The sequence below is a fragment of the Manacus vitellinus genome, unplaced genomic scaffold (genome assembly GCF_001715985.3).
Source record: "Manacus vitellinus isolate BGI_N305 unplaced genomic scaffold, ASM171598v3 scaffold_15_pilon, whole genome shotgun sequence".
In the NCBI taxonomy this organism is placed as follows: domain Eukaryota; kingdom Metazoa; phylum Chordata; class Aves; order Passeriformes; family Pipridae; genus Manacus; species Manacus vitellinus.
The window spans coordinates 15061240-15084556 of record NW_021939122.1 but is presented as its reverse complement, the minus strand read 5'-3'; the positions used below and the strand labels follow the sequence as shown (position 1 = coordinate 15084556).

At 41.9% G+C, this 23317-nt stretch overlaps 1 protein-coding gene across 2 annotated transcripts in view; it reads right to left on the bottom strand.

Moving 5' to 3' along the window:
• Positions 1 to 13033: 13033 nt before the first annotated feature.
• The window catches only part of SHOC2 (SHOC2 leucine rich repeat scaffold protein), a 64777-nt gene continuing 54493 nt past the window's right edge, over positions 13034 to 23317 (bottom strand). For both annotated transcript variants that reach the window (XM_008926343.3, XM_018069308.2), the window contains exons 6-9: positions 22322 to 22444; positions 20050 to 20187; positions 19460 to 19577; positions 13034 to 17610 (exon numbers count right to left, since the gene is read on the bottom strand). In XM_008926343.3, the coding sequence (XP_008924591.1) occupies positions 17402 to 17610; positions 19460 to 19577; positions 20050 to 20187; positions 22322 to 22444 (588 nt within the window). In that variant the 3' untranslated portion in view covers positions 13034 to 17401. The remainder of the gene's footprint in view (positions 17611 to 19459; positions 19578 to 20049; positions 20188 to 22321; positions 22445 to 23317) is intronic.

Genomic DNA, 23317 nt, shown 5'->3' with positions numbered 1-23317 from the left:
CACGGCGCCCCCATTCCACAGCACGGACTCAACACACGCGCTCCTGGACACAGCCCTCGCGTTACCTTCCCCTTTTCTCTCCCCAGGGGAAGCAGGCAGCTCTCCCACAGGGTGCCTCGCACCTGGAAAGCCTCCCCAGGTGCTCGCCGACAGCACCGGGGTTGGCATCATGCACCTGCATGACTGCAACAGCAACATGGGAGCTTTGTAACAGCACAGGAGCAATAGTGACGCTCCGGGTGTCCCGCCCAGCCCCGACGCTGCCAGCTCTCAGCCTGTACAGATCACTCACCCAGACTCCAGCCCCGGTCCTCTCACTCACACACTCTAATGATGCTCACTTGGTGCTCCAGATCCAGGCTGCTCTCAATTAATCGCCGTGCCGAATGCCCCGGCCAATGAATGTATTTCCTCTGCGAGATGGAGGAAACCCTGTCATCTTTGTCCCTGTGCCACACACCATGTTATAAGCCAGGCCTAGGAGTGATTACGCCCAAGAGAGGGAGCAGGAATGGGACAGACAGGGTCTGGGAGCCAGAGAACACAGCCTCTGGAGCTAACACACAGCTGGGAAAATGAGGGGGAATCCCACTGTCTGAGCAAAGGAGTGCAGTACCCACTACACTGGTGTGCCTGGGAAAAGGGCAATCTGCAGAGAGTGACTTGTAATCTATAAATTGAATCCAAGACGACTGATATGCCCACACAAAACTTCTCTATATGAGAGTAAATGCAATGTATAACCACAGACTTCACTGCAAGGATGAAGGGACTCACCTAAGTCTGTGGCAAGGCCAGGTGGGAGGTCAAGGAGATGATGGACTTCATGAACAACTCCTGCCTTCTGCTGGCCGCAGGGGACTGGTGTGGTCTGCAGGAGGACGGTGTTGTTCTGCCCAGCTGAGGGTCTTCCCCTCCCTCAGATGTGGGATCTGCATCACCCCTGGCAGAAGCCTTCTTGGTCACTGCTTGGTGGAAGGACTCAGAGAGGGGAGGGTTGCAGGCCATGTCTCACTTGCATGGATAACCCCTTCTGTGATCAGTCTGAGCTCAGCTGTAACACCTGCACTAAGGCGACCAGGCACTGTCTGAGATACTTTGTTCCAGATCTGGGCTGGTGCTTTTCTGGAAACATCCTGCCTTCCCCCCATGCCTCCTGCATTCCCCAACACGGGATGATTTAAATGACAAAATATGACCAGCTGCCTTGATTTTCTGTCCCTTTTTGTAGCTAGACACCTTCAGTCTGCCTGAAGCTAAACCCAGCTAACAACATTGCTCCTAAGCCACCGCATTGCAAAAGCAGAGCTTTGATCAATTCTCTTTGCTGGGACAAAGAGCACAAGGGGAACATATGAGGCCAAAAGAAGAAGAAAAAGGGTTTGTTCCAGAAACACTGCTAGAAAGAGAGCTCTCTGCAAGTGGGGAACAGCTGGGATGGCATTGTACTCATCTCAGAGAGAAAACCTGCTTCATCAAAGGCACTTTCCTCGCACCGCCACCATTGTTGTGCATTGGACATCTCTGTGATTTTATTGACACCAGAAGTGCTCAGCGCTGTCTGCAAAGTGACTCAGTAATGCCAGCTCTCCCCTTGATTTTCTCTGCAGGTTACCACATGGCTCTGCACAATTCTTGAGATGAAAGGTGGTCAGAAACTGCCAGGGCTGGCAAGGACCCTGATGATCTCAATCAACAACCCGTGGCACACCTTGACCTACTAGACAGTCATCTTTACAAGTCTATACCATTCCTGATGATAGTTTGGAATATTCATAAAGGCTCCCATTCAACTCCCAGAGCCCTAGGATTAGGCAAGAAATTTGAATTTTTAGCCCCTGGAAGACTGTAGAGAAAATCTTCATGGGGGCAAAAAACCAGCTAGTAAATAACATTTTTATATCAATCCCCTGGTGTTGGCATCCAGATGCTCAATTTTTGAATGTATGCTGCTGACAGCATTGATATGAGCTGTTAGGACTCTGCAATTCAAAATTAGTCAACAAGTGTCTGACAAGACAGCCCAGAAAACAGCCTGTTCTCTGGCAGCATCGCACAATGAAGATCTGCAGGAGCCTGCCCTTTCCCCGGAAGGCAGCCTGGCTTCTCAGCAGAGCCCCACGAGGAACCAGGCTCGCCAGACAAGGGGGGATAGCCTGGGCGCGCACCAGTGAGTGAGGCTGGCGGCTATCGATCCTCCTCTGATGGCTCCCCCTCCGTCAGCTGCCATCCCAGGAGGGCAGCAATGCCCTTTCCGAGGCGCGGCGGCGAAGTTCGCATTCAGCACGTGTCCCTCGGGCGCGTCCCCCGCAAACAAACTGACCTTTCTGGCTGGTTTCAGGTCATTAATTAGGCACGCTGCTTCCGTGTTTATACATCTCTTCCGCCCATCAACTCCTGCATCGCTTCCAGCACCGTCTCCATTGGTGCAGGGGGAGCCAGGACCACACTCCCCTGCTGCCTCTTGGGGAGAAGAAGCTGTGAACCGTTCGTGCAGTCTCGGAGCTGCTCACAGCATGAAGCCAATCACATATGGAGAAATAATCTCTGGAAAGAATTGCTATGGTAATAAGGCTGCAAAATGTGTGTTTTGAACAAGCAGCCCCAGGAATTGTTTGTTTCCAGAAGAGCAGTGAGATCCTGGCAGGGGAAAAAAGTAACAAAAACTGCTGAAGGACTGAGGCTTGCTTTTTTAGACAGTCTGGTTCAGGCCTGAAGAAGCTAGACAAACCTAAAACTATCTCATGGCATGGCAGCACAGACTCCTGGGGGGACCACATGAAAGGGGCAACCACTGGAACAAGGTGCAGAAATTATTGCTCAGCAGAAGCTTTCAAGAGCAGCTCTGTGCCAACTTGACAAAAGCCATCGAAGAGGGAAGCCTTGGAGCTGTGGGTGCTCTGTGTCAGGAGGTAAACAGCAGTCACAGTTTGCTTTGTACGAGGAGGTCTGTGATTTGCACTAATCTCAGTATTTGCATATCCGTGGCAGGAAGCCCTTGTTGCAGCTGTGTATTTTGATTCAGATACTGGGTGTATCTGAATATATCAAAGCAGGGTGTCTTTCAGGAAGATTTGCTTTATTAACTGTTCAGCTGTCCTTGGAGTAAGGCACTGAAATCCCATGGCTTGTGACACCCTGTGCACTAATGATTGAGTAGCCCCTTCATAGCAGCTTCAACTTGGTCAATTTTCCCACAGGCCCAGAACAAGCTGGCAGAGATGCATCCAAGTCATACAAAAAAAATGCTTTTCCCCTTTACTGTGTTAACCCCAGGAGGAAAAACACTATAGGAGCCATCAGGAAAGAGGCACAGATGTTCTGCAGGCCAACCTGGATTTGCCAGGTATATAATAGTGCCGCTACAAAATAATACAGCAAGCACACCACCCCAGGTGGGTGTTTCAAGTGCTGCAATTCCTATTTTCCTTCTGTTTTTAAAATTAATTTTAAAAATGGCTGTTGTGGCCACCCCTCCAGCTGGTTTGGGACCCCAGGCCCTTTCCCTTCTACACACACATTCAGACCTATAGCCCTTTCTTTCCCCATCCCCTGCTGCATGTGAGAGTTTGGCTTTTGCTCTTTTCATAGATCTCACAGCAATGGCTCCTGCAAAGCTGTATTTTTCAAGTTTGTCTGGACTCAGCTGCTGGATGTACTTTTCCTAGTTATTTGAATAAACCAGTAGGAAATGGAGAGCTGTGGCAGTGGTCTGTACTAGCACCTAATCCCCTTGCAAGCAGTGACACTGCACATTATCAGATGTTCAGAGGGGAAAGAAAGGAGACACACTGAATATTACCTATGGTGGCAGTTCTTCACTACCCCCATCTGCAGACAGCTGGCTCAAACCAGCACAAGATGGATCCTATGTGACCACCTGCTCCTCAGGGGTTTTTTTTTGCAAACAACTTGAAAGCTCTGCTTGCCTTTCCTCTGCCTTGCAGGTTGCCTGCCCTGTTCGGCAGGATTTCAACTACCAGATTTGACTGCACAGCCCTAAACCAACAGCCAAGAGGAACATTTCCACGCTACAGATTATAGCATGGCAGAGTTGGGGGTGAGGCTGAGACATGGGGACAGTGCTCATGCAAGCTTCTGGTTTATTTATTCAGTATTTTCACTTTTTTGCTTCTGCCCAGTGTCACAGTGGCCTCTGCAACATAAAAGGCTTGTTTTGGCACTGCTGGAGGAGCGATGCACAAGAAACTTCCCTGGTTGCCTGCATGTTACTGGCCTTGTGCCCCTCAGGCACTTCAATGCCTAGGGGAGAAGAGAGAGAAACGAGAGAGAAATGTGCATTTTCTCTCTGTAGCACCCACAAGTACATATACACACGTGCTCCTCTGTGCCAAGCACACGTGACTCTGTTTTTATGCAGTGCTGTTTTCTGTATTCAGTTCCCTGTCTGGGAATCCTCCCTCCTTGCTTCATCCTGCAACGTGGCCAGAAGTAAACACCAGGTTTCCCATCCCTCAGTGCTGGGGAGCGTCTCTGTTCCCCTCTCCAGGTTTCCCATCATGCCAGCTCACAAGATGGATCCCACTGAAATCAGCCAGTAACAGTAGAAACAGTAGAAAATAAACCAAACCACACCAGTCACTATCACTCCCTCACTCAGGGAACTGACTCATTGCTCCTCATAAAACCCTTAACCAGACTATGATGGGCTTTCCCATACACAGAGGACCATATAGCCAAAACACAGTGAAAACACAGCCAAATCCTTCGAGCCCTGGCTAGAGCAAAGGAAGGTGATACTCCCCAACCTCTGGCCCTGCTACCTCTCAGAGGCTGCCCTCACACAGCCTGTGGGCACTCCCTGATCCACTCCAGCACAAAGGCTCCCTCAGCAGCAATGCCCTACTGAGCAATAACCAAGCCAGAAGCACTGCCACGCTTCTGGATCCAGGGCTGGCAGGTCACTGCTCCAGCCAACTGCAAAGGGAATGGCTGTCCAAGCCTGCACTGGAACAGGTTGCCCAGAGAGGTGGCAGATGCCCCATCCCTGAAAGTGTTCATGGGCAGGTTGGATGGAACACTGAGCAACCTGATCTAGTTGAAGATATCCCTGCTCATTGCAGCAGGGGGGTGGACTAGATGACCTTTAAAAGCCCCTTCCAACCCAAACCATTCTATGATTCTATGAAAAGCAGGTAGTCCTGGAGAGAGCTTCTCCTGCAGAGAGGGACCCAGGACAGCATTCAGAGAGCAGAAAGGTTGGGCACTAATAACTTTTCTTATAACCTTCCCTAAATGAAACCAATCAAGTTTCTGCAGCTCAACAAGTTCATGATCAGTCAGTCTATGTTCAAGACAAAATTGAGACTGCCTCACTTTAAAGCATTTAATTTCCCAACTGGGAAGACATTGGCATTCAATTACTCAGCCGAGAAGTAACTCATTTGTTCAAGTTCCACTCCCCAGGGCCTGAATGTGTGTATCTGCCCTTTCCCTCCCCGTTCTTCACCATCTCAGTTGGAGACTGACACAGTAACGCTACCTCTGGGCCAGGGGCTGCCACCAGCAATATTCATTCAATCCCTCTTGCGAAGGCAGAAGTGCCCCAGGTGAGCTGTAACTCTCCAGTCCATCACACATCTCCAGCAAACTCCTCTGGCACAGCCAGGTCAAAGCTTCCAGTGGAGCAAACAGCTCTGAAAAGAAAGGACACAACAGAGAGCAGCCAAGCAGGGATTGTAATTCCCACCTGCCCAAGTGTGGGTCTCACAGGAGGTTCAGATCATCATGGGAAAGGGGAAGCAGATCACACACCCCCTTTCAAAAAACAGACCAAAGCAAGCTGGTACAGCAGGAAGCAGCTTTCCATGCATCCTTGCATCAGGCAGGTTTGCTAACTGTGTCTAACCCAGCTTGCCATATCTGTACCGATGCAGGGTGGCAGCACTGGAGTTAAAAAGATCCAAGAGTCAGGGTGGCAGCAGCAGTTCTTGAAGGCTGAGCTGTATAAAAGGTCCAGGGGATAATTGCCTGAAATTGCCGGGTTCCCAGAAAGCAGAGCATGTCAGTGTGGTTTCACAGGGACTGAGGCCGCCGAGCAGCAAGACTTTCTGTGTTTTCCCTTGTTCCTTATTTCACCATCTAGTGGCAAAAGCAAGTAACACTGAGAAGCCATCCAGGAGCTGCAGTGGCTCTGGAAGAGCTCTTTGCACCAGCTCCTCCTAGTCAGACCCACAGCTGCCTCAGCTGGGGACACAGAGAAGGACACTGCCAGCACCCAGAGCCCTGCAAGTCCCCCAGTTCTAAACCATGGCCCTGTATAAAGACTCTCCTGCACAAGCTGACTCCCATCCCAGATGGACCACTCTGCCAACCCCGTGCTGCTGTGTCCCTGCTGTCCCCCCAGCCCAGCTGTAACCCACAGGCTCCTGTAACTTTGCCTCCAGGCACCAGTAGCCTCCTCTCCTCAAAATCACCCAGCCCCAGCTCCCAAGGGGACAGTAAGCATAGATAGGTGCAGAAGATCAGCACTGGGCAGAACAAACTCAGGTCTCCCGGTGATCAAGCCCAGATGAGCTACTAATGGCACAGGCTGAGCCAAGACCCCGGAAAAGACATCATGGTGAGCAGAGTCCTTCTGAGTTGAGACTTCTCCTTCCCCACCTCAGCTGAACTGTTAAACCAGGGCTGCAGTGGGCAGAAGAGAAAGGGTGTTGGAAAGGGACACAAATACCTCCAAGGAAAAACCTTTACTGTGGACTCAGCCGGGTGCTCGAGTGCCTGAGGTGCTGAGGAGAGCTTGCCTTCATCAGGTCTCCAGAGCTGCTTTCTCCTTGGGCTGCCCCTCTGCCACCAGGCCATGTCAGAGGGGAGATTTCCACCAAGGCTGGGTTGCCTCCCCACGCCCTGGCCACAATCCACCCACTTGGACATGGCAGGAATATTTGCACGTGAAACTGCTCCGTGGGAAGGAAGGAGAGGGCACCTGTCTCTGCAGGGGAACTTCCCAGAACGGAGACCTCGCAGAGTGGGGGCAACCCCCACGGCAGGGCCAGGGGCTGCCCCACATTTGAACTCCAGCTGGTGGATGGTCCAACACCTTCCCAGCCTGTGTGGTGACAGCCAGGGGAGCCAAAAGCACAGAGAAATATTCATCATCTAGTGAGAACAGGAGGGAGGGCTCTTCTCTCCAAAGCCAGGTTTTCCATCCTCATGGTGATTTGCAAATTCTGCATCCATCATTGTTACTGTGCTCATTCCCACACTGCCTACAACACAGTTCCCTGTGCAGATTGCATAGGGATATTGCAGACTGCAAGGTACAATCATAGGAATATTGCATAGGGATATTGCAGATTGCAAGGTACAACTTTTTTTATCCTGAGAGGCTCAAATTAACACTAGCTTTTGATTTATTGCTTATTCAGCACTGTCAGTTGCTTTTCAGCAATACAAACTAGCTCTCTCCCCAGGAAACATTTATCCTATCTGGGAATCGAGGGTGGTAATGTGTAATCAGGACAAAGCACTTAGAGAATGCAGGCTGAGAGAAGCACTATAATACATCTCCACTTGTGTTTTTTCAACTCAGATTTTCCTTTTCCCTGGAAGCATTCAGGGTACCAAGGGAAATTCCTGCTATACAAAATTCAAGAGCAAAATAACCCATGTCATTCCCTGAAGTGTCACAGAAAACCAAGCACATGTCAAAAAGCATTAATCTCTGCTGCTACAAACTCTTTTTTTTTTTTCTGAGAAGTTGTTTTCAACCCTGAACAAAGCAACAGCAGCAAATGCTTCTACCACAATTTAAGTCTTGGCACTCTGATGAAGGATAGAGCAGGTCAGTGCCTAGGACTGTTAGGATGCTGTCCCTATCTTCACAAGGCTTGATGTCTTTAACACCCTCTACTATTCCCAGAACAACTGATGGGAGCCAAGCCATTTGCTTGGCACAAAGAAGTGGACACAAAGAAGTGCTTCCACAACAAAGTGGAAATTGCCATACAGCATTCAAGCACTACCAGAGGTTTAGTCCCAGTGAAATCAGGCACATATAGAAAAAGAGCACAACTAAAATCTCAAGGCTTAACAGCACCCTAGCTAGGCTAAAAATATTCCCCCCAAATCCTCAGAAAGGCAGTTCACTGCTACTGCAACTGGCTTCAATTGACAGCCCCTCAAAACTGTTTTGTTGAGGAGACCTTCCTCGCTGCCCTGCAGGCAGGATGAGTGGGATCCAGCACCCACCCACTCAGCCACCAGGCTCAGGTGCTATGTAGGAGGGTTCCCAGTGTCTCTGAGCACTGGGACACCTCACCAGGCCAGCAAAGTCCTCTGGAGTTGAAGTCCCTGAAGATCACCGTTGATTCATCACTACAATCCAATCTCAATTTTCCTTAAGCAGAGCAAGAGACAAGTGGTAAAAAGCAATCGTGGCAACTTTAACAAGTATCTTAAAAAAATGTAAATTTTTAAACATTTCTGGGGAATTACATGTCTTTTTGAAATGAGAATGTCATTTTCTCATTAATATTTTACTAACAATTTAATTGTGGGAGCATGTGGGTTTTCCTAAAGCAAAAGCAATGAATACTATTAAGCATTACACATATTTCAGAACTCTTTACCAGACTGTTAAGCACTCTGTGCCACTTCAAAAATTAATACGTTCATCCTTATTCCTAAATGGTTTGAAGCACAGATTGGCCACAGAATTGTCGTTTAATCAAAATTCATTCCTTTCCGAGTCTTGACATGTATCCCAAGCCAAATCTTTTATTTGGCAAGTACTCAGACATCAATCCCTTCACAGGGACTCTGAGACACCATGTAAAAACCTGGCTGGGCTCTATAAACAAAGTGTCCAAGGAGCCAACAGAGAAGCTGTACAGCAATGCACAGCTGTGCCATGTGCAGCTGATCCATCTTTTTTATTTCCCTCTCCCAGCCATCTGTTCCCAAATCCTGTTTTTCTCTTGGTGTCTCCATTCTCCAACAGAACTAGAGAAAAGGGGCTCATAACCAATACAAAGCAAATTCAGAAGAACTGGCAGCACCAACTGAATCAGAAGCCACTGGTCCCACACCATATTTTTGTTCTCCCTACCCTCCTTCACTTACTTCAGCCCAAGACAGTGTGGGAGGTACAAGGGTGAGATATGTGGCTGCTGGCAAGAGGGAAATCTGATGTAGGAGAGATGGCAGGTAAGACTGCAAGTGGAGAAGCGGAGATCAGATGTGAGACTACGAGTTCACAGGGAAAAAATCATGCACTGCCAGAGAAGCCCCTCCTTCTCCAGGAGGATTCTGTTACTTCCAAATATGGTTCTGTTTTGAAGTAACATCAACCCTCCCCAAATTTCAAAAAGCTTCTTCAGAGGAAGCAGGGGCCTGGCTCCAGAACCATCCATCTGGTGGAGCCACAGACCCAAGAATCTTGGCTGTGTTCTCCTGCCTGGCAGGCTGTGCCTGGAGCTGCAGCCGGGTGTGGGCTGTAAACTACACCAACTAGGAGGGTGGCTGGCCCCAGGGTACCAACCACCCCTCACTTTGATCAATTTGCTTTTAGGGAATTGCCTCCAGTGCCTTTCACCCTTTCCAGGCAACCCTCTGACTCCCTGGTGCTGCTGGGACTCCCATCAGAACCATCCGGCGCTGTGTGATGCGGCTCCTTGGGAGGCTGGAAATGCCAGGCAGGCCTAAAAAGAAGTGCTTTACTTGGAGATGGTTATAGAGCCTGAAATCAGAGCTGCCTTGCTGACCAGCAGCTCCACACCTAGTTGAATTTCTTGTCTGCTGCTGCTCTGGCAAGGATAGACAATTATAACTTCTCAGTTTTAACTTTCCACTCAGTTAACATATTTGGCAAGGGCCAAAAAAAGCTGAAGGGCATCCAAAAACCTTGGGTCACATGGAGAGAAGTTCTACCACGCTGTCCTTACCATGGCTATTTGCAAACAAGGTTTTAAGATTTTCAAGGAAAAATGTACTTCCATCAAAACTGTCCACATGAAATTTGGAAATCACTTCAGGCAGCACAGCTGTAATAACGCAGGACAAAATGCAAACCAGCTATTACTAGGTCAAATGAAGCAAGTATCAAACTACAGCAAATTAAGGATTCATTATGAATCTTAACAAAGAAATACTTTACTAATAGAAAGGAAAAAGAGGGTATTGTGGAAAGAGCTTTTAAAAGGGAACGCTTGTGTGCAATTTTGCAGATAGCATCTTACTCGGAGGCAGTCGGTAGATTGATCTCTAAAGACTCTTAAAAGGTTTTGCAGTGGAAAAAAATAGTTGCAAGGCACACAGTCAGATCATTAACCGTGGAGCCCAGGCTGCCAGCTGCTCACTCAAATACTCCAGATGGCTCCTCCTCTAAAACATCATCATTTGATCTTGGTAATCAAATTATCTCCCACTCTTACAATCCTAAGTGAGGCAAGGCTTGAACGAAGAGATGATGTATTTTATTTGACTGAGATGGATTGTGAAAACAAAATAAATTAGCTTTCAAGGCACTCAGCCTCTTCTAGTTGTATCAAAGCTAAATGTCTCCAGCCCTTTAACACCTTTTTTTCTACCATGGCCATTGGACAAGGTTCACAGCACTAGCTATGTCCTATAAAGATGCCCAGCATGCAGATTTTATACTGTTTGTACACTAAACAACATACAGTGGTATCTAAATCCACAAGTTCCCAGCAGTGGAAAGCAGGACCTGTCACTGGAGAGCAGTGCTGGGAGACTCAGTATCCTGAAGCACTTAGGCTGGATTAATTACACAAACATATAATCTGTTTGTCTCGCCAGAGACGCACAAGACACCGTCTGCATATTTTTGAGGCCTTTAGTACAGCCTTAAGGACATAAGGTGGCAGAAATGAGACATTTTCTTCACTTTTCACTCAATTATAGCCAACATGTGTGATTCTTCTGAGGCCAGGCTCATCTGGGGATGCTCACTTCAGCCATCTGAGCACAAAGTGGTCACAACCAGCAAGATCCCCCCATCCAGGTGGCTGACACCGATTTGTTGGCAGGATGCCACTGGGGCAGGGGAAGATTGCTTTTCTTTTTTTTTAACTATGGGAATTTCTTTCCTTTTCTACAAAGGTTGCAAGGAGGAAAATAAAACCCAACCAGTGCACTGTTGGTCTCCAACTTTTCTTCCAAAAAAACTGCAACACTAGAAATTTCACAGTATTTCCATAAAACATTGGGCTTTCACAGTTTAAAAACACCAGCTGAAATATTCAAAAGTCACATCTTCCAAAATGACGCACTCTTACTATAATGAAGAGGGTATTTTAAATGTTGGCGTTATTTAAAGCAGCACCCTACGGAAAATTTAATATTAATTTTGTTTTTCATACCTAGTTGCAAGAGATGATGGAAGTCAGTTATAGCTAATCAGAGGTAACAATTCATTATTGCAGTGGGTGGTCTGCATCTAAAGTATAAACCCCAATCTGATCCTTGCCTAGTGGGATTATTCCCTATTGGAGTTTAGTACTAAACTTTATCACCCACTCAAATTTAATTTTTATAACAGAGCTGTACTTTTATTTCACTAAGTAGAAGTACACAAAGAACAAAAGAGCTTGCTAAAGGCCATGAATTAGGAAAAAAAAAATCAGAGCTGGGACTAGAAAACCACAGAGAAAGGCAGCAAGAATCATCATGGAACAGAAGAGGTTTCATTTGAAAAAAAGCTAAAAAACTAAAACTTTATGACTTGGAGAAAAAAAACTTCAAGAGTGGTAAAAAGCAGATGAACAGGAAAAAGACTGTTCATAAAATTCTCAGAACACAAGAACTAGGAGTCACCAAATGAAATAAGGTGGTGTGGTTCGAAACAAACAAAAGGAAGTACTTTTTCACCCAGCACATAATTATATTGTAGAATTATTAGACACAGGATGTTGCAGAGGCCAGAAATACAAAGAGATTTAGAATTAAAAAAAAAAAGAAAGAAAACAAAAAAGAAAAAGGAAAAAGAAAAAGAAAGTTTCTTCTGTGAATTTGCCTAATCCATCAAGAGCTACTAAATCCAGCGATGCAGATGCTGTTTCCTTTTTGCAAGCCCTTCAGACTGTGGTTGGTGAGGTCTGGAGCAGTACAACAGAGGAACTGCAGGTCCCTGTTCTGCACATCTGTACAGGGGATGGATGGCATGTAGTCCAGCATCACAGCACAGGACAGCCACTCCTGTGAGGATACTGGCTTGTTTTCAGATTGTCAGATCACTTCTGGTAACAGGGACCTACTCAAACACAGACCACTAGGTAGGTTGCTCAGACCCTCTACTGATTTTAATCAGCAGAGATCTGATGAAAGGACAGGAGCACTCACACTACTGCAGGAATGACTGCTCCACACTAAAAGAACCTGTTCTAGCTTTTTAAATCTATAGTCCTCCTCTGCCTCATCGTATCCAAACTGCTGAGGTCCTTCTATTCTAACTGCAAAGGATACTGGCTCTTTTTTTTTTGTTTGTAGGACATGACGTAAGAGTGACACCTTCTTGAAACAGCATCTGTAGTGATGAGCCTTACAGAGCTGAAAGACATCAGACATCTATGACACAGACTGGTGTCATAGCAGTTGGGAAATATTGTCTTGTATTAAACCAGAAGATTAAATGGTGGTGTCTGTCTTTTAGGCACCACAGTTCTGTATCTACTTTAATTTTGTTGCTGTTGAAATGCATTTTGCACTAAAATCCAAAATTTTATTTCCCTTTCAGAGAGAAGGTTGTGGGGTTTTTTTACTGCATGCCCTACTATACTGTAACAAAAAGAATGTAAAAGAATGTAAAATGCTTTATAGGTGTCCAGTCCACATGACTGTGAGTAAAGCAGTAACTATCATCCAACTTTTGAAGTTTCTTGTAATTGCTCTATATGAAAATCTATATTTTAATTGAGATCTTCCAAAGATAGGTAAGTATAAAATGAGAAAGTAGTTCTTGATAATTTGAGATGCTGCAAAAGTATGACTTACATCCAAGTTAGTGTCAGACTAAAAATACTAGAAAACTTTCAAAAGACTCAGTGGCAGCTTATTTACAAATATACTATTTATAATGAATGCATTGATACAGAATGACTCATAAAAAAGCAAGGCAATCTTTTATATAGACATAACAATCAACATTACAATAATTCAGATTAAAAGTACATTTTTATAGACTGTTTACACTCTTGCTTAGCTTTTAACCACAAAATTAGTGTGGTCTGGTATTTTTCCACAGCAAAGATCCTGTGCAGTCCTGGTTAAAACCTAAATCAGAATAAAAAAACATAACTTTTTGATATTTGCTAAGGTAAAAACAAAACCCATTTGTAGATACTATAATTTGTTTATAATCATCCTTACTGTGCCTTGAAGTTTGTGTTGTGCAAATTACTGCCAACTGCACATTTCTAACTAGAAACTGTTCTGGCATGTCCATTGATACAACTGAGGTGTGAAACATGAAAATTCTTAGTTGCATCCAGATATGAAAAGTCTCCTGATATGGATTTGTGCTGATTCAGAAATTTAATTTATTTTTGGGTTTTTAAAAAAAAAACGGGGGGAGGGGGGGAAATAACCTCTCGACATTTTCTAATTGTTAAATAAAGACGTTTTTCAAACTCCCAGGATTAAAGATGACACTTCAATTCCAGGTGACACAGTGGATTTAAGCACTAACCAGAGGGACACTTTAAGTACTACTTGTCTAAATCATGTACATGGGCAAACACGACCTTCAAAAAGTCTACACATGCATGTTCCTCACCTAGAAAAAACCTAAATCAAAGAGAGGCACCGAAGCAAATATTCTACAACCCAAATCTCTTTCTAAAAAGGGTGCATGAAGGTCACATTTCCATTGGCATCTGCCAAACTGAAAAGTCCCAATTGCACAACTGTGTGACCCAACTTTACAAGCAGCATTTCCACTGCATTTATACTTGACAACTTTGGTGACAAACTAAAATACAGGACAGCGAGAGAGACAACTTTAAGGGGTTTATACTAAAACATTTTTGCAAATAATTATAAAACATCTTCCTATTTAGTAAATTAAAATTCAATATGTAACCAATATGAGTCACAACAGCAATTATTCCTTCTTTTCATTATTTAGCAAATCTCTGACCTGCTTTATACCTTACCAGACTTCCATAATACTATATAGTTTATAGTAGTTTCGCTTGTTTAATCAAGGCATGAGTCAGGATAGTGTCTTTATGGGGCATGTGTATGTATGTACATAGGCACAGACACATACAAAATTGATATTTTGTCTATGGACAAGCAATCAAGGTCATGATTTTCACCCAAAGTAAAGATTGTCACAGTTTTCAATAACCATTCTAAATTATTTCCCCCAGTATGGCAAGGGGGATAAATATTTAATACAAGTACCTGGGAATCACTTGTTTTCAAAGATGCTGTAAATAATTAATTTTTCCAGCTTGTCTATGCTTTCATACATCTACAGATACACAAATACATTTTTGTATGTATGTATACATACCCTTGTCAGAGTGAAGATCTTTCCATTCATACTTTAACTGCTATAGGCAAATAAAATTCTTAAAGCCAGTATGTGTGTCCAACTGAATGTCATCAGGCACTAAATACAACTTAGAAACCATACCAGTTAACAATCCAACATCCTGGGAAATGCAAAAAGTCTGTTATGTCAGGATGTAAGACTGTTTTGAATGATCAAACCGTCTGGATTTATATGGATCTATGTATAGATTTGGATATAAAACCATGTAAGTACTTATATGTATTCCCAATCCTTGCCAGATATTCATTACTTAAAATTAATTTAAAATTAAAGGATAATTTTAAAGAACTGTCCTTCTGAGTTGATTTTTCCTGTACCAGAACTTCTCTCACACTGCTTTTATTCAAATCTCTCTTGAGACATTGAAAAAATAAGCATTCACCTCAGAGTGTATAAAATTAAACTCCTAAAACAGGGCTCAGTATTATCTGGCATTGCAACAACCATACTAATACAAGATAGTTTGAAAAAATATCCTGTTTTTAATATAGTAATGAATTAAAACATAGCTTTATTTATTCCTATAAGTGTACTGAAAAGAATAGTTTGTTTTTAAGCGAGTGTAACGAGCACTATTTTGGTAGCCAACTTCTCCACAAGAATTTATGTGAGAGAGGGTCAGCTCCAATCATACAGTCATTAACCATGTACCTTAACAAGGTGAATAATCAACGTATTTACAAACTAAACAAATTCAATCCCGTCAACTCTTATAAAAATGGGATTGAGGAGCAGACAGGGAATGAGACCAAGACGCTTGAAAACACAAGGGGTCGCCACTTTTGTTTCAAGGAACCATATTAATAAAACCAGTTTCCCCTGGTGACCTGAGGGCACAAATACGGACTTAGCAGTATATTCAGAAGTTAGATTACAGTCTTGATACTAAGCAGTTCAGCATCTTCATATTTTAACACCTTAATGCTGAGAAAGATTAACCCAGGCAGAACTGTAAGGAACTAGCCTTTTATAAACTAAAGTCTAAACTGAAAAGCTACAGTAGATGTAAAAAAAAAAGGGGGGGGAGGGGAACAGAGACAGAGTGTATGAGAAAGAACAGACATTACTTAGTAAAATCCAGTGACATCTACAATACTTTTACAGCATGTTTAAGCCCTCTAAGGTTTTATATCTCCACCTGCCTTCCATTTAAACTTACTTCTTGTTAATGAAAAGATGTACAACAAAACAAAATGAAAATAGATCAAGGGAATACATCTAAATAAGCATGCCTGAAAGCCAGAAGTAATATTCCCCAAACTTCTGCATGTGAAACAGATTTCCCATGGCATCGATTGATTTGATTTTGTGCAAAAGGTACAGTCCTCTAAGTCACACTACGCCAGCAGCAATTCCAACGAGTATAAACTGAACAGTTCTTGGGGAATCGTGGAATGCAACCACCTCGAGTTCCTACCCTCCTGAAAAAGGACAACAGGCCCTACAAGTGCAGCAATAGTGTAAATCTCCCTGAAGCATCTTCTGCCTTTTAAACGACCGAGAAATTCACGATAAAACTGAATGTCCACTACTTACAGTGTTTCTCTTGAGCTACCAGCATCTCTGCACAAATGAAAAAGGTGCCTCTTTTTTAATAGATCGGTTTAATACTGAAACAGATAGGATGAAGTTAAAAAAGAATAATCAAGATACTGAACTGAATATTTTGAAGCAAGTGCCCCAGCTGTGGGGAAAAGTGCATTTAGTTCAGCAGCAAAACAGCACAGTGTGAAGATATTGTGCTTGGACACAGAAGTTCCGTAATGGAAGGAGGTACAAGGCAAGTCAAGATATAAAACCATAGTACATTGTTAACCAACCTTAAAACTTACATATATTGCAGTGTTTAAAAGTAAGACACATTCATTTATTGTACAAGGTCTAGGGAATCCTTAAAATTGCCTGTTGTAGTTTATGACTCAACATTGTAATAAAAATGTACATATATATTATTTCCTTGTCACTTAACTGTACTGTTAGACCTCATGGACTTGTTACTTCACACAATGAAAACCGCTCTTCACTGAGAATACTCGACGTTTTTACCAATCTGGAAAGGTTTACTTGTGCTAGAAAAGACCAACTGCAAAAGGCTCAGTTCAGATATGTTATGCCTGCAACTGATAACTCAGGGAAGCAAGACTTAAAGGAATTCAAGCTTTTTTTTTCTTTTCGTTTTGACTGCATCCTTTTCACCTGCCAGTTGTTCTGATGAGTATATGTTTTTAGTATACAAACAGGTTGATAAAAATTCATCAGCAGAGGCATATAAATTCTAGATATGATTGATTAAAACAGAGCAAATCAGAATAAAACAAGATCCAGTGATTTACTCTGACTGTAAACAATATAAAAACACCATTTGCTTCAAATCTCAAAATAAGTTAAAAGAAAATCCCAACCTTAGGGCACAAGACCCTTTCAGATTTTGACACAAAAAAAAAAAAGGTGGGGGGAGGAAAACAGAAAAGTTCATTATATAAAGGTTATACATTTCTCTTAATTGAAAGTAAATCTAAGCAAAACTGGTTTTGTCCCTTAAATTTAAAGTTTGAGTTCATTGGCAATTGCTTTAAATGAACTGGCAATTTCAGATTATTCAGACAACTTCCATCAAGTTCAGCAAAGAAAACTTAGACAAGCATTTTTACAGAATAAAAAAAAATCTAAATGGCTATGATTCCTCTATTAGCAGAAACACATAATGCAGTCTTAAATTTGCCTTTTTATATTATTTATATATTTATATATATATATAATATAATATAAACCACATATATTATATTATATATACATATACAGACAATTACAACATTAATGCAGTTTGTATTTTGTACAGTGTATTGGACAATTCAATTAGCATCAGACCATGGCACGATATGGTCCCTGCATTTTTAGGAACTGAATGATGAAAGAGGGTCCTCCTGCAACAATCTGAGGTGGAAGGTGGCTGAGCGGGCAGTTCTCAATACTCATTATTGACAGTTTGCTGCAAAGAGCCAGCTCAAAGGGAAGGCTGTGCAGATTGGGGTTGTCATTCAAATACAGTTCTTCCAGATTCTCCAGTGTACCTGGTTAAAATAAAATAATAAATACTAGTATCTTCTTGATTCATGCACTTTATAACTTTTAGATAGAGGTTCTGAGTCCACTTGAAGATTCTTTCCTATATGGAATACTGAGTCACTCACTCATCCAGATCCCTGGTACCTAAGCAAGAACGAATTTGCTTTAGTTTCTCTGTAAAAATATCCATTACTGCATCTCCTTTAGATAATAACTGAACTGTGAATCTAGAGAATAAGAGAACTGAGAGGGGCTTCACCATAACCATTCAGTCAAGAGCTATGCAATTGCAAGCAATATTGAATAGCTATCTAGTCAAAAGGACTTAGAAAATACTTACACCGTACAGTATCTATCATCTCTTTAAAAATAACTATGTCATACCTTTTATGTAAATATAAGCCATATATTAAAGACCTGAAGCTGTAACTGTCATGTATCACAGGAAGAAAGCAGGAGTGTTCTCTGCACAGCAGTGAATTTATTAAATGGAACGAACAAGTGTGAAAATTTTTTCCTGAAATGAAATTTTTCAACTTGCCTCTACTACAGATACTGCAATACAAATTAGCCAGAAGCTGGAAAATAGAGCAATTTCTTCATTCTTAAGTCTTCCATTCATCCTTTGAAAAACATAGGAGCCCTCCTTAAAACATTTTCCAATCTTATATACCATAAACATCTCCTGTAACCTAAGAGACTTTAATCTTTCGCAGGAGAAAGCAGTAGCCAGGAATCATGGCATGGAAAATCTACAAAAAGGAAAAGCTATAGAAGAAATAATGAGAAATAGTTCATAGCAAAATACATGAAGCAGTCACATCTGAAAATAGTTAACTATTCTCTAATCCTTGGAGACAACCAGCTTTAATAACCAAACTGTGCTCCTACAATAGTATTTAAAATGTGCTTACTGATTTTAATTACATAGTTCATTTTCACAGCATCCAAAATCTCTCCACTAAATTATGAACTACATTAGTTTACATCAGGTTTAGACAGTTTTACGCTTTTCTCACATTTAGGCATATACAAGATGAGCAGACGCTGTAATGGCTCTTCACTAAAGACTCTGGGAGAGACAGAGCATGCCTTCCTCATCTGCTGTTTCTGACCACATTTTGCTTTGTGTAGCTTGCCCCATCATTTTTTCCTCCGGAATAAATTAACTGTAAGATTTGAACATCTACTGGATGCTCAGAATCATACTCTGGCCGTATATCCTGGACACTAATTATAAAACAAATGTGGGCTCTCAGTTTCAGATGCTCTGAACCCATCAAGTCTGAATGTCTCAGGTAGACCAAAAAAAAAAAAAAATCCTATTCCTTCCTTTCTTTCTGTAGATTTCCTCCACTTCCTCTTCTTAACTCATCAAGGTGAAGAACGATATGATGGCCTATAAACAAAAGCATGTGCAGAGGTACTTCCAGCAGAAACATCTGCTTCAGCTGTCTACACCTTACATAAGGTTTTTGTTTACATCATGGCATGAGAGTAGGATCAGCACATTTCCTTTCTCTTTCCAAGAATAGATTCATGAAGTTGAGTGATGGATAATACAAAAAAATTGTGGGAGAATTTGGAGAAAAAAGGAATACATTACAAGTTAGTGTGTGTTCAGCAGCTTTCTGCAGCAGAACTGAGAAAAACAGAGAAACCTTTTCACTACAGTGAAGGAAGATAAAGATCATACACTCCAGTGCTGTTCCTGTGGTACATGCTCCACATCAGGTTGTGCATATTTAGAAGTTTCAAATGAATTTTGTGGCTTTTACTTATGAGCAGAGTAGATGCCTATCATAAGTGCTTTGGCTCAGGCATGCTGCACCAAACCAGAAAAAGGGATCTTACCAATTTCCTCAGGAAGATGTGTGAGAAGATTCTCTCCGAGCCCAAGGTGCGTCAGATTGGTAAGGTGACCGATACCTCTGGGAAGGGTGGTCAGCTGATTGTTAGTCAGAACCAATTTCTAAGGGAAAAACACATTTATAAAAATTAACTTAAGGACTTATGCTTGGAATGACAGCAAGTAACAAGATATAAAGCTGATAAATGGATGGGTTCTACTCTCCTGCATTTGAACAAGAAAAATTTCAACCATTCAACATCATTTCAAACCTCTATTAGGCATCACTAAACAAAAATAAAATAGTGGATAATAAGACACACCTAAGCATAAAAGATTTCATGAGCATAACTGAAATCAGGGGCTATTCCTGTGGTGGTACCATAGTTATGGTACAACAGTTAAAAGCTTCAAAAATTGTTTGTTCAATATTAACTAATAAAGCTGGGGAACAATCAGTGGGGACTCGTTGTGGGTGAAGCTGCACAAGATTCTTAACTTTTGGTTCTATGTCCAGTCTCAAATAGCTGCAATTAAATCAGCATGGTGTAAATAAAGGACGTAAGATGTTTATCACGACTAATTATTGTTTCACCTGCAGATCCTTGAGGTAAGCTATTTCATTTGGCAAGGATTCCAGTTTGTTTTCCTCTAGATCTAACTCTCGGAGTTTCCGTAGATTTCCAATTCCATGGGGAAGTTTCTTTAGGAGATTGTTTGACAAGATAAGAACCTAAAAAAAAAAAAAAAGAAACCCAAACACAGAGAATTTCAGCAACATAGTAAGTAAGTAAGTAACAGGTTAAGACACAATCTTTTTATATTTTCAAGCAATGAAATCCAACATTAGCCTACACTTACATTATATGGAAGTAATGAAAATTTAAAAAAAAAACCAAACCAAAACAAACAACCAACAACAAGTCAGTGATTTAACATAATAATTTTTTAAAGTCTTTAATGATACAAATACATACACTTAGGGCATACTTCTTTCAAATATTATTATATGTAATAATAAATGAAAAGCAAAAACAAAAATTACCCTATTTCTTCAAATGACCAAAGAAAAACAACTTCTTCCTGGACTTGCCTATCATTTTGTTAAGCTTCCTTATAGCTATCTCATAGTCGTGTTTTATATTATTTGCTGTGCTTGCCAAGACCTTAAAAAGCTTAGTACTTCCTCTTCTCCCCATGTCCCTTTGGTTAGGAGCAGCAGCAAATAAACATACAGAAGGGAGCACCTAAGCAGAACATCAGCACAACACAGGTACCCCCTGGTTTTCCAAAATAGTCTCCTATCACACACCCACCCCTACTACAATGCTATCCTCTTGTTTTCATCGTCCTTTCTAAGTTGAAGTATAAATATCCCAGGTTCAAGAAATGTGTCCCTATTTACGATGTCAATTAACAGAGTTATTCATTATTCCACAGGCAAGTTAACAGGAGGTTACACTAATATACCATTTTTTCTCCAAAGAAGTCCTGTAGTTCTTAAAAGTCATCAAGCCTCAGCACAACGAGTAGTCAGGTAATTAATTACTGATTAAACAATGCTAATATGTAGTTATTTAAGAAGGCACATTGAAACAAGAGCATGTGACAGAGCAGCCAGTGTGGACCCTGATCCCAGCCACACACAACCAGCCAAGGTTGTAAATGCCTGTCCCAACTCTCACTGGCTTCATGTAACATGGAAACACCAAAGGCAGGAACAGAACAAAACCAAGGTTAAAATCAAAGTGAAAATCAAAATGAAAAAAAGCCAAAGCATTAGCACAAGCAGTATTTCAGTGACCTTCCTTTATGCACTACGATATACACAAAATGGTAAGAATAGTAATGTTTTAATCACGTACAAAAAACAAAGGCAGGAACAGAAAATATTACCTACGTGCAAAGCAGCTGACTTAGCACTGCTGTGGGAACCTTCCCTTTTGTGTAAACACTGCCCAAATAGCTCTTTGTATTTGGTTCTTTAATTACAGAGAAAAACAGTGGCAATGGATCTGCAGACCGTGCAGCTCACCAGCTTCAGCAGTAGACAGACCACCAGCAAATCCAGTTTTAGGTTACTAACTTCCCAATCACATCAACCACAGCCTTAACTTAAAAGGGAACTGGCCCACTAAATAGCTGTTACTCTGTCATATAAATTTTGCCCCAGATTACAGGAATAATTAATCATTCACAGCTGAAGTCACATTGGAAAAATCACAATTTCAAATATGCCATTTGCTATTGTTCTTTACCAGATTTTTCCCAGCAACTCATAGAGGCTACAAAGTCCCCTCAACTGCCCAAACAAGTACCTCTACCTTTATGTCCCTCCAAGGCAACTAATTTGTCTCTGCTGACGGTACCTTGGGAAACAGGACAAGGGGACACAACAGGTTTAGTTCACGGCTTCAGCCTACAAGTTTTTCCCCCCTCAAAGGCTGAGAATTCCCACCCGGCTGCCTACAAGGTTCACAGCACTACATTTAAGACACCTCTGGCCATAGACTATTTAATTATGTTTTTCTGATCCCTGCTGCTTCCATGATGGTCTCCAGGAATTGAACCAAGTTCAGTGCCACTGCATTTATGAAACTAACTTTCTGTTGAGAAAGATTTTCCTTCTACATAGCTAAAAATACATCTGTGCCTAGTTGTTTGTGCACAGACACTCATCTAGAGCTTAAAGAACAACATTCAAAAAGCTGTTGAAGAAAGCCATAAACAGATGCAACAGCAGATTAAGTAGCACACATACACATTTATTTGGTTTTATTTGACCCAAAAATAATATAACTTAAACCTGAAGCAAAAAATGCCTATTTTGAAGGATTCACTTAGCTGTTAGTTTACACTCTTCTCACCTCAAGAGAAACAAGCCCAGATACATCCTCAGGGATTTTTGTGAGCTGATTAGTCGCTAAGTTCAGTTCTACCATACTAGTCCAAGTCCCGAAGTCCAAGGGGAGAGAGGTCAGCTGATTGTCCTGTGATTTAACATATCAAACACTTAGGGTCTGTGCTTGCAAGAAGCTGGCAAGAGATTAAACAAGCTGCTTACAAAAATACTTCATAACAACAACAAATAGTCGATAATTAAATCAGAAGAATACATTGATAATTGGCCAGGTTTTTTTCAAATTCCTCCAAACATAAGTAGTACCAACCTAGAGCTACAGATCTGACTCGCTCTCACTGATATGGACTGAAGTAGAAAAATTAAAAGTAAATTGTTCTCAAGATCTTACGCATCCCAGTGGTTAAAACAATTTTTGTCCTATTTTTGCTGAATACAATGGAGGAGGGGGGAGAAAGAACAGAAAATTCTCCATAAGTTACAAAGGTGCTATCGGCAATGCTTGAATCCTAAAAATATAGGGAGTTAAAAAAAAAAAATCCAAACAAACCCATCAAAAGAAAAAACACTACAACCAAAAAATACCATCATAACCAAGAGAGAGGAAAAAAAAAAGAAGACTCTCTCCCCCCACCAGAAAAAAACCCTATACTTTAATGGCTCAGAGTAAAAGCATCTAAAATTAATCTGAACATCTTACTGCTCAAAATGTTGCTGTAATACTTGATCTAGACCAGACATCACAAAATCTTTAAAAAAAATGCTCACACAAAGTCCTCATAAACAAATGAGTATATGATAAAAACCAGTCAATGCAAATTGGGCTTCCATTTGTGTCAAACTATATTCTAAAACAGTAGCTGATCTTAGCTACTGCTCAAACATTTCTTTTTTAAAATAATTTAAGAACTTGAAATAAATCTATTCATAGAAAAACACCATTTCTTTTCCCTACTTCTCTTCACTCCATATAGCACACTTAAAAAGTTCTTTTGCTGTGCTG